At 36.1% G+C, this 12,580-nt stretch overlaps 1 protein-coding gene and 1 pseudogene across 4 annotated transcripts in view; one reads left to right on the top strand and one right to left on the bottom strand.

The window, feature by feature from the left end:
* Positions 1–12,580, bottom strand: part of Lrch2 (leucine rich repeats and calponin homology domain containing 2) — a 99,157-nt gene that overhangs the window by 21,165 nt on the left and 65,412 nt on the right. For all 4 annotated transcript variants that reach the window (XM_077106553.1, XM_077106552.1, XM_077106551.1 and 1 more), the window contains 2 exons: positions 5,530–5,578; positions 5,327–5,443 (listed from right to left, as the gene is read on the bottom strand). In XM_077106553.1, coding sequence (XP_076962668.1) covers positions 5,327–5,443; positions 5,530–5,578 — 166 coding nt within the window. The remainder of the gene's footprint in view (positions 1–5,326; positions 5,444–5,529; positions 5,579–12,580) is intronic.
* On the top strand, positions 9,400–10,122 carry LOC143638744 (WW domain-binding protein 2-like; annotated as a pseudogene).

A 12,580-nucleotide genomic window follows, 5' to 3' on the forward strand; every position in this document is an offset into this window, starting at 1 on the left:
GTAGTTTTTATTTTCTAATTCTTTCACATTGTAAATGATCCTAAAAATCAGTGGTATATTAACCTTCTGCTTACAACTCATGATTGTCTTACTGAAAAGCTCTTGAGTTTTCAGGTATGTACAAATGTTTTGCGTGCCATTACTTACCGTCTCCTTTATTTATGCAGCATTATCTCCCATGAGCCTTGGAAAAATAGATAACCTACCTGATATCAACCACAAACTGGGGAGTGAGTTGTGTTAGGAATTATAAATACAAAACATCCATTTCTGTCCTGTCTCCTTTGACAACTATTACTAATTACTCTTACCAGCTGATCCTAGACACAGACTCAAAATATACTTTCAACCCAGTGTTCCAAAGAGCCACTGGATAAAATTGGCATGTGTGAAAAAACCTATTTGCCATCCCATGGCAAGATGCTTTGATGGAGTCAATTATTTTTAGTTCTATTCTACTTCAAAGAGACAGTGATGTTTAAGTGAATAACAGGTAATATTTGTTAAGTGATTACTCCGTGGCAAGAGCTGTTCTAAGCACTGTATATTATTTTAAAAATTAGTTGTTATAACAGTCCTGTGAAGGAATGTACAATCAGACTCATTTGTAGATGAAAAATAATAAATAACAAGACTAAAAAACTTCCAAATTCACACAGTTAGTAGGTTGATTCTAAAAGCTCAGCCACTATGCTGTACCCCCATTTTCAAATCCTGAATGATTACTAGCAATTTGCCAGGAATAAAGAGCTAATGGGCATTGTCAAAAGAGGGAAAGCACAAAGAAGTAAAAAGCACAGTCTATGTACAAGACAATGAGTAATACAGTGAGGCTACTGGGGAGAGTGAATTGTGGCAGGTCACCAAATGTAAAAAAGCAGGTAAGAAATGCCCCACAAATATTTTGAAAAGTCCAAATTTTATCTAATTATAACACGGAGCCAATAAAGAAATATACAAAAGGGCTGGGGATGTGCCTCAAGCAGTAGCGCGCTCGCCTGACATGCGTGTGGCCCGGGTTCGATCCTCAACACCACATACAAACAAAGATGTTCTACCAAAAAAGAAAAAATAAATATTAAAATTCCCTCTCTCTCTCTCTCTCTCTCTCTCTCTCTCTCTCTCTCTCTTTAAAAAAAAAAAGAAAGAAAGAAAGAAAGAAATCATCACAATTTCTCAGACAAGAAAGTATGAGGTGCTGGGCACGGTGGCACACACCTGTAATCCCTGCGGCTTGGGAGGCTGAGGCAGGAAGATCAGGAGTTCAAAGCCAGCCTCAGAAACCTAGTGAGATGCTAAGTAACTCAGCAAGACCCTGTCTCTAAATAAAATACAAAAAAGGGCTGGGAGTGTGTTTCAGTGGTTAAGTGCCCCTGGGTTCAATCCCTGGTACCAAAAAAAAAAAAAAAAAAAAGAAAGAAAGAAAGAAAGTATAAGGGTTCCAACAAAAGTAAGGGAAGTAAAGATAGACATTAATTGGAAAAATGATAATATAATTAACATAATTGTGACTGATCGGGTGAAGGGAATAAAAGAGGGGAAAAAAAATCAAGGAAGACTGAGGAATACAGCTTAGAATACAGCTTAGTTGTAGGTGGACACAATACCTTCATTTTATTTTTATGTTGTGCTGATGAAACCCAGTGCCTCACACATACCAGGCGAGTACTCTACCACTGAGCCACGACCCCAGCCGCCATTATAACGTTTTGTCACAATAGGAAAGAGATACATTTAAAGACATGTGGCATTTGAATATATTAAATAATATTTTAAACTAACTTGGTACAATTATTCTAATACCTTTTAACATTTTTGTTTAAAAAGCTATCATCAAAAGCATTTGGAAATTCATGTGTATTCTTACAAGAAATCAAAGCTACTAATTTACATTAAACATTATCAACAAAGGATTAGATTTTCATACTGTTACACATCTTCTTAAGATAATATTAATGAACTTCTGTAAAAGATGTTTAATAAAGTAATGTATTTCTGGGAATGTTTTTACTTTGAAAAATGCAGTGGTTTTATTTTGGCTACAAAGACACTAAGTTATACCTGCAAGAATAGTAATCTATTCAACAGTGGCCTGGGAATCATCTAAAAAGTATTAATTCATCTTCTGTTCACATAACATGGCCAATATGTTAAAACATTTTTCCCTTAGTCTTAGAGGCTAAACTAAAAAACACATTGCCCTAAATTAGTCTTGGCAACTAAGAAAAAAATGGAGAGCTGAATTTCATACACACATGCATGCATACACCCAAACATGCACACTTGTGTATGTATACACAAACACTGTCAAAAAATATAATTAGTAACAGCATCATGAATGATTTACCATTGGACAGATATAAATCCTGTGGCTTAGTTATTTATACATGTTAGGAAAAAGTTTCTCAAAAGCTCTGTATGTTTCATAACACAGCAAAGCTAAAGAAGCTATTACCCACCCTCTCCCCTGTGACAATTTGATATAAACTTCTAGAGTACTGTATTTTAGTTTAATAATCTATAGTTCCAGATTAGGTTTAACTACACACATTAGAAAACCTTTTTGAGGGCTGGGGTTGTGGCTCAGTGGCAGAGCGCTTGCCTTAGCACACGTGAAGCACTGCGTTCGATCCTCAGCACCACATAAAAATAAACAAATAAAATAAAGGCATGCTGTTCATCCACAGCTACAAAAATATTTTTTAAAAAAACCTTTTTGATTCTTAGGGATAGATTATTAAGAAAAATTTCCGTTTTGTCTCTGAAAGAAAGATACTTCAGAAAAATGGCTGGATAATGTTTTAATCATGAAAATATTGACAATAATTATAGTTCTGACCTTTCTTTCTTCCTTTCTTCCTTCCTTCCTTCCTTCCTTTCTTTCTTTCCTTCTTTTTTTCTGACGGTGGAAAATGAGTCCATGTTTTCATGCTCTACCACTGAACTATATCTACAGCCCCATTCAATTTTATATTTTCTTGACATCATAGAAAAAAATTGACATACGCCATTTTTGCAATGTTCTCACACTGACATCTTCTGACAACTCAGGAGAACTACATATCTCTTTAAAACATTTTGCAGCAACTGAACCTTATCTTTGAACCTACTTTATCAAGTAAGAAAGAAATGAATATATATTCAATGATGGTTATGCAATGGGGACTTCAAATATTATCCTATTTTCTCTAGCAACTTCATAACATAACCAATATTGTAAGCCATAAAAAGAAAATATTTATCAGCAAATTATGCTATTAAGCCAAAGAATTATCTGTTAAAGGAACACTGAGGCCTTTGTTAAGACTTTATTGAAAAGAGCACTTTAGTTACTGTAAAATATTTTTAAAAGCAGGGAACTGTATTAATTTTGAAGTGTTTGTTCATTTGATACTAGGCTATCCAAAGTAGATAAAGAAGCAGCATAAGATAAGCTCTAAGTTCAAGGTAAGTGACCTAAGGCATACTGCTTAGCCTCCCTGTGTCTTAATTTCCCCATCTGTAAAATAGGAATGATAATAACTGTGCTTAACTTAGTTGTTTAGAGTTGTTTAGAAGACTAAATTAGTTAAAGCACTTAAAACAGTGCCTGGCACTCAGTATTTGTTATGCAAATGTTTTGAAAAAAATTCAGAATTGGTATGACTTTACTATATTAGGATAAAGAAGATCAAATACATATCAAATCTCTTTCATTACTTAAAAATACTAAAATTTCTCCCACATAATCAATTATCCATCCAGTTTTATGTATAAACAAATTTTATTCAGTGCCTTGGTTCAAGGTTTCATAAATTATAAATGGGAACTTTAAAATAAATGCCAGGGACTTGGAATGCGGCTCATTGGTAGAGCACTTGCCTGGCATATGTGAGGCCCTGGGTTCAATCCCCAGCATAGATAGATAGATAGATAGATGCCAGAATGTAAATATAAGTGCAAATCTATAAAGGGTTGGGATAAATAGCCTTTCACTATTACTGACCAGGGTTCTGTTTAGAATGTTCTTCTCTTTTTTCTCACGTTTTTTATTTCTTCATTATCTCTCATACTGGCCAATTCACACAAGACTCATTAAAAGAACTCAGTAGTTATTTATTGAAAGCTTAAACTTGTCACAGATTTTCTAAGACATATAATATTTTTGTTTTGGTCATATGATAGAACTTGCAAATATATATTAGACTCCTACATATGAAAACAGATCAGTGTGCATTTAGAGACCTATTTCTACCAAATAGAAATATACAAAATAAATCCTATGTAATAGTGATATACACTGAATTCCCTATGGTATAGCTAAGTATATAAATTCAAATAAAACTATCATTAGAATTGAATTATGCTTTGGGAAATAGAAAAGGTGCAAAGACAGCAAAATTTGCTATTCATGAAGCAGGACCAAATCTATGCTGCTTGTTCAAGTCAAATGTCAAAAATAAATTTTGCTTAGTATGCAATTTATTCCAAATTCTGATGGTTGGCCTCTGCAAATATAGCAGACTTTAAAAACAAATAGATAACATTACAATATTTACAAGGGTATCCACATTAAAATTTTATTAAAACCCAACTACCTAGAAATTTGGGATAATTCGGATACTCTGGGGTTTTACTTCTGCTAAGATGAAAGACCCTCTTAAGAAAACTAAGATAACAAGAAGAAAAAAAAATGGATGAAACTCTTCTCAAACATGTTTAAAGCCACATGAATAGCATTCATTTACATAGAAACAGTTATATATTAATTGTAAACATGTCAACTATTTGTTGACAAATCCAATAAGTCCTTTCCCGAACAATTATTTTCTTTACTTATTTATTTTATGGTACCAGAGATTGAACCCAGAGGTACTTAACTACTGAGCTACAACCCTAGTTCTTTTTTTTTTTTTTTTTTTTTTTTTTTCATATTTTGAGAGAGAGTCTCGCTAAGTTGCTGAGGGCCTCAATATGGTGCTGAGGCTGGCTTTGAATTTGTAATCCTCCTGCCTCAGCCTCCTAGCTGCTGAGATTACAGGTGTGAGCCATTGCACCTGGCTTGAACAATTCTTTTAAAATGTATATAAATTTCTACACTTAGCAAATATTCATGTATCTTATAAAGTATTTGGAAAATTATAATTCATACTGACACACTCTTAATTACTTTGAACTATTGAAACTTTATGGCTATAATTAGATAGTACATCTGTATCACCTACATATGGGAAATTAAAATAAACACATTTACTACATTTAACTAGAACATTATACCTTATTAACTTAAAAATTATAAAATCAAAATTAATAAATACAAAGTAAATTTAAAATTTTACTAAAGTACCTTGAAATATTCTTTTCTAATCTGTTTGCTTCGTCTTCTTTCTTCACTTTGCCAAATTATAGGTTGAGATTCTGGCCACTGTTGTTCATCTATTTGATCCTTCTGATTTTCTAAGGGCTATAATGAGACAATTTCTTTTAAATAAACAAATAAGCACAAAATAATGCATATGTACATATATTTGCAAATTAAGTTTTTCTTACCTGCCATGTAAGGGGTGATAATGGTGAATTAACTTCATCTGTTGAGACACTAAAAAAATTAAAGATGCTTTAATATCTCTTAAAATATTTAGAAAAATCTTCATTATGAACATTATAATGTTGTCTTTTTAAAACCAGAATGTCAAGGCTTTATCCATGTATATGCTTTGAACTAATAACATAAAACTTAAAGTTGACAAAACATATTGTTCCTAATAACAATTGCTCCTCAGGAAATATCAAAATGGGCTTATTTTATATGAACCTTATGCATAAAGCTACTCCAAGGACTTTTTAGAGGCTGATATAGTTTGGAGCTGAGATATCTCCCAAAATGCTCATGTTTTGAAGACATGATCCCCAGAGCAAAAAGGTTCATAGGTATGGCTTTTAGGCAATGATTAAGGCTCATCAGTGAATTGATCCATTTGATGATCCATTGATAGCTGAATGGATGACTGGGTGGCAACTATAGATAGGTGGGGTGTGGCTGGAGGAAGTAGGTCACTGGGGGCTTGGCCTTGGGGACTATACATGTACCTAGTCCCTTCTTGTTTCTTTCTCTATTTCCCTGCTTCCATGAGCTAACAAGCTTTCTTCTGCCACAATATTCTGCCTAAATTAAGCCCCAGAGCAATGGAGCTGACTGACCATGGACTGAATCTCTAAAACCATGAGCTCAAAATTAACATTTCCTGCTTTAATTTGTTCTTGTCTGATATTTTGGTCACAGCAACAAAAGATGAACTAACAAAGAGGCCAAATATCCAGAGACAATCAATCAAAGGAAAGATAGGGTATTTATTATATCAAAATAAATTACCAAAGACTAAAAAAAAAAGGAGTTACTCTATTTTGCCTACTGAATTTCTGATTGTGAGTTTCAACCCCTTCATTCTGACACAACAGGAGCTATAAAGGAAATTTTTTTCATCTAGTTTTTCTTTGTTGTTGGAATGAGGTAAATTGTGCAGCTTGTTGTTAGATGGCAGATTTGTGCATGAATTCCACTGGAAAAAATATAAACAAAATGTCCACTAGAGCTGAAATTATTTAACACTTGGTTACTTCTGTACAGTACAGTAAGAAAAACATATATAAAAATTAGGAAGAATCAAATTTCTAAAAATTTATAGGGCACAAGATTATTCAAGAGGAAAAAAATCTAGTCTTACAATCTAGTATAAAACTACAATTAAAGAAAAACATACAAAAGTTAATAACTTTCTTTCACATCAACTATTATGACTTACAAAGTATATTTTTAAAATCCCATTCATAAAAGAAAGGAAAAGTATAAAATACCTAGTAAGAATCTTACTTACATATGTACAAGACCTACATGATAAAACTGCAAATGTTTAGTAAAATTCTTTTTTTGGTAACAGAAAATGAACTCATGGGCACTTGACCACCGAACCACATCCCCAGCCCTATTTTGTACTTTCTAAGAGACAGAGTCTCACTGAGTTGCTTAGCACCTTGCTAAATTGCTGAGGCTGGCTTTGAACTCAGGATCCTCCTGCCTCCACCTCCAAAGCAGCTGGGAATACAGATGTGCGCCACTGAGCCTGGCCTCTAGTAAGAGTCTTGAATAATTTAAATGTTCTTGAAGGAAAACACTAAACATTATAGGTAGGGATGGCTTTTATTTGTCAGCTTTGACAAATAAACCTTTGTGTAGATCTCTGCCTGGTCTCCATCTGTCCTTCATTTCTCGCTCGCCCATCTCTCGCTTTCTCACTTTCCTTTCAGTAATAATTTCTTTTTAAGATCTGAGAAGTATTTTTTACTTATTTTAGAAAAGTAATTAAAAGTAAGTAATTAAAATAAGTAATTTGACAAAATAATTTCAGAGTTAATTCAATGATTAAAAAAAGAATCAATGATTAAGAAGAGAAAACTTATATAATAAAGGGGTTAGCCCTACTAGGTAATAAAATGTATTATATAAAATTATAGTAATAATGGAGCTAGGGGTTAGCTCAGTGGGAGAGCACTTGCTCACCACATGCCAGGTCCTGGACTTGATCCCAAGCATTGCTAAAAAAGAAGAAGGAGGAGGAGGAGGAGAAAGAAAAGAATTAAAAATTGAAATTACAGTAGTAAAATTAGTGCTGGCTCCAGAATCTATAGTTTTTCAATGAAATAAAATCACAGGACTACAAGAACTACAAATTTAACAAATTATGATATAAATCACTGAAGAAATGATGGATTATGTAATAAATAGTTCAGAAATAACTGGCTGACTACTTGTAAAACACGCAGAAAGAAAGGAAGAAAGACAAAAGAATAGTACATAAGAAAAGGAGGAAGAAAAGAAGGGAGGGAAAAAACCTAAATTCCTTACCTCATATCCAAAATCACACTTAATGAATTAAAAGATTTAAATACAAATAAACATGAAACCACAAAAGTACTTGAAAAATATGGGCAGTAGCTGGACACAGTGGCACTCATCTGTTGTCCAAGCTACTTGGGAGGCTGAGGCAAGAGGACTGCTTGAGCCTGGAAGTTTGAGGCAAGCCTAGGCAACATAGCAAGACTTCCATCACAGTAAAAAAGAGCAGTAATTTTTCAAATGTTGGTATGAAGAGAGCCTATGGTAGAAACCATGAAAACCAAACACTGAGAGATGTAAGTATATAAAAATACAAAAATTATGGGGCTGGGACTGTGGCTCAGGGGTAGAGCACTTGCCTAGCATGTGTGAGGCCCTGGGTTTGATTCTTAGCACCACCATATAAATAAATAAAGTCCATTGACAACTAAGGAAATATAAATATATTAGACTACCAGACTGCATGTATAACTCAGTGGTAGAGTACTTTCCTAGCATATGCAAGGTCCTAGGTTTGATTCCCCAGCACCAAAAAAAAAAAAAAAAAAAAAAAAAGACTTTACTTCTGGCCAAGATATAATAAGAGTGACCAAAACTAAAAGAACAAACAAAATATGGGGCTGGGGATGTGGCTCAAGCAGTAGCGCGCTCACCTGGCATGTGTGCGGCCCGGGTTTGATCCTCAGCACCACATACAAACAAAGATGTTGTGTCCACCGAAAACTAAAAAATAAATATTAAAAAATTCTCTCTCTCTCTCTCTCTCTCTCTCTCACTCTCTCTCTCTTTAAAAAAAAAAGAACAAACAAAATATATAAAATTATGCTTTCTGAGACACATTGAATACCAGGTTTTAAAAAAAGACATCATCCCTTAAGAGATGGGTAATAAACAAAATGAAAGGCTTGTTAAATTTGCTACTTGGAGAGTGTTTCTGAGGCCACAGCCAAGACAGGGTAAATGAAGGTGAAGGCAGAGCACCGACACTTCCTGAATTTAGGAGAAAGAACAATAAGACAGAGTTCACAGAACAGAGTAACAAAGCAAAGAACAATGCAGAGAGAGAGAGAGAGAAAGAACTTCCTTCATATTTTCAGCCAGGTCCTAATCAGTGACATATGTGAGGAATATACCTTAGTCAAAAGAATGAGATCACACCAGAAGAATAGAAAGAATAATTCCCAGATTCACAGAGGACCAGGAGTACTACCAGTTCCCACCAACCAGATTGGAAAATCTTCTAATTCATGAGGTATCAGGTGGAATATTAAGAAAGGTCTTGCCTTAATGGGAGCAGGGGAGCAAATTTAGTCCTAGACTAAATGTTGCACTGGTCCCACATAATAAATCATAAAGCTAGATCCCCAAAATATCAAACTGTTTCTAAGTAATTACCATATCCCAGAACAAAAGTTAAGAAAATTTATGGTAATACTATAATATCCAAACCTAAGAAGGCAAAGTTCACAATGTTTGGTATTCAATAAAAGTTTCAATCTAGTGAGAAGGCAACAGAATGATCAAACACTGAGAGCATCCTAATGTCCTATGAGCACATGAAACTTAAATGCAATGACATGAAGAATATGTCAGAGATCTTCAAAGAGAACAAGAAAGGCACTGTCTACCTTACCCCTTACAGGGTCAACTTTCTGTCCAAGGGGAAGAAGGCCATGCAGTCCTTCATGATACCATTTTATCTCATGAAGGACTGTGAGATCAAGTAGCCTGTGTTGGTGCAAACTGCCAAGGGAACAGCAAAAGCTAAAACTGGAGGTGGCTGGGAAGGCTCTGCTACAGACAAGTTGACCTTCACAACAGGGGGCACCATCGAGTTTAGTCAATGGATTCTCCAGATGGCATTTCAAGCCCCAGAAGTGAAGCCCTCAATGGAGCCTATGGGTACCCTTAATGCCTAGTGGGGCCTATTTTTCCCCCACCAGTTGCCAATGGAATATACCACTGCCTTCCTACCTAACCCATACACTGCCCCCATCTCATTTCTATTCAGGACACCCTCTGAAGGATGGGGCCATGGGATATGTGAAGCTTCCACTTCCACCTTATCCTGGACCCATGAAACTACAGTCAGCAGCTCTGATGTCCCCTCCACTACTGCGGCCGTGGCCAAGCCCATAGAAGTAGCTACCAGTGCATATTATAACCTGGGCAACCCACATAATGCCTCCATGCCCACAAGCTGGCCTCTTCCACCTCCCTATTATCCTCTGGAAGTTAAGACCCAGTAGGCCCCACCCACCTCCCTGCTCTCACCCTCAGGGGCCTTCCCCCATCTTTCCTTGCAGGGCAACATCTGCCCTGGAGGATGCCAGGGAGGGCCTTGTCTTTCCCCAAGTCTGAATATAAAAAGTTAACAGGAACTAGCCAGGGATGGTGGCACAACCCTATAATCCTAGCAGTTTGGGAGGCTGAGACAGGAGGATTAAGAGTTCAAAGCCAGTCTCAGCAACAGCAAGGCACAAAGCACCTCAGTGAGACCCTATCTCTAAATAAAATAGAAAACAGGGCTGGGGATGTGGCTCAGTAGTTGAGTGCCCGAGTTCAATCCCGTGTACCAAAAAAATTAAACAGTTCCTGGGAATTAGGGTTGTAGGAAGGTAGGCACCCTGGCCTCTGCTGAGGTGTTCTTGGAAGCATGGGTTATTCCTCTTTTGCTCTAGTAGCCCCATCCCACAGAGAAACTCTCTGGCCATCTCCTCTGCTGCAGTCCAGTCCCTCAGTCTGGTGGTCATTCTGCACTCAGTCTTGTGAGCTCCATTAGACCAGCCACATGTCTTCCCAAAAGGGCAACAGGCCTTGCCAGGCCCAACTCACATTCCTTCCATGGTCTGTTCTTGACCCTGGAAGGCCACTGTCCCACCTGACTATCAGGTCACATTCCATTCAGCAAGGCCTGGCCCAGTCACACCCACACTGCCTTCCCTGCCTTTGGTCATTCTTTTGCTACTTCTGACTTCAGGAGCTTTATTACTATAGCTTCCAGGTTTGGTGGCTTCAGAGGAAGCCCACTGCAGCTAAGTAGGAAACCCCCTCTGTTTGCTTGCTAGTGTTTCTGGAATTTGTTGGCCTCTAATCTGTCTTCCCTCTATAAGGAGTTTCTCAACTGGAGCTGTAGTGTGCATGTTCATCCCATCATGCCATTCAGGGAATACATGGTGGGCAGAGAATGAGGGCTCCCAAACCTGCATGCTGATCATAGCCTGCTGCTGGCCCCTCAGCCTGCCCCCTCCCTTTTAAGCATCATCTGCCCTGGGTGCACAGAGATTTGCTCTCATTTGTTCCTGGGCCAACTATAAAGCAAGAAGAAATGGTTATTTAAAGAGAATTCTCTATTATTTTACAAAAAAACTCCAGTTAATATATTAATGTGAAATAAACCCTGTATGCAAAAAAAAAAAAAAATCTATTAATACTCAGGAAGCTAAAGAAAAAGAATGAAAATGGTAAGTACAGACATGATCAAAGTTCAAGAGATAAAAAGTACATCTGAAATTAAAAGTAAACTAGGTGGGATTAACTACAAATTAGACATTTTATAAGAAATGATTAGTGAACATGATGACATAATAGAATAAGTAGCCCAAGTCAGAAAGATAAATATTCAAGAAGAATGAATAGAACATCAGTGATCTGCAAGAAACTTCAGATGGACTAATAATATACGTGTAACTGGAGTTTCATAATAGAAGAGATCAAGTGACAAAACATATTTGAAGAAATAAGGGCCCAAAATTTTCTCATGAAAACAATAAACTCACAAATTCATAAAGTTCAATAAACACCAAGCTAAAGAAACATTAAAAACTACATCGAAATACACTGTAATCAAATTACTGAAGTCAAGTGATAAAATATATATATAAAGCAGCCAAATGAAAAGAGGACACATTGGGTTCACTAAAACAAAAGTAAGAATGGAGGCAGACTGCTCATGAGAAACAATGCAATCCAGAGGATGGTGGAGAAGCCTCTTTAAGATACCGAAAGAAAAGAAAAATGAAAAATTCTGTATACCCAGATGAATTAGAAAATACACTTCATTTATATACCAGGTGTCAAAATGAATTCTGCTGTCATGTATAAAATTAGAACAAATAAGAAAAATGGAAACTTAGAATTCTGCATGAGCAATTTTTTTTTTTTTTTTTCAAAAATGAGGGCGATGGTGGATTCAGCGCTGCATATCTGCTAGCCCAATGACTCAGGAGGCTGAGGCAAGAAATCAGCAAGTTCCAGGCCAGTCTCAACAACTTAGGAAGATCCTGACCCAAAATAAAATAAAAAGGGCTGGGTAATGCAGCTCAGTGATAGAGCTCCTCTGGGTTCAATCCTCAGAACTAGAAAGAAAAAGTGAAATAATGATGGTTTAGAGATGCGAAAACTAAGAGCATTCAACACCAGTAGAACAGAAGTAAAAGTAATGTTAAAGTATCTCTTTTAGGTTGAAGGAAAATAATACACATGGAAATATGGATCTATACAAGAAAATAAAGAGCACTGGGGATGGTAACTAAGAGGATACACACATGAAAGTGTGGACAAGTGGTGCTCATCTGTTGAAAAGCCTGTAATAGAAACCATAAAAACCAAACACTGAGAAATATAAGATTTAATATAAAAATTAGATGTTAGTGTATCTTCTCATACATAAAAGACATTATTCTGGTTATTTAGATTTCTTCAAAA

This window comes from Callospermophilus lateralis, chromosome X, assembly GCF_048772815.1.
Source record: "Callospermophilus lateralis isolate mCalLat2 chromosome X, mCalLat2.hap1, whole genome shotgun sequence".
Taxonomy (NCBI): Eukaryota; Metazoa; Chordata; class Mammalia; order Rodentia; family Sciuridae; genus Callospermophilus; species Callospermophilus lateralis.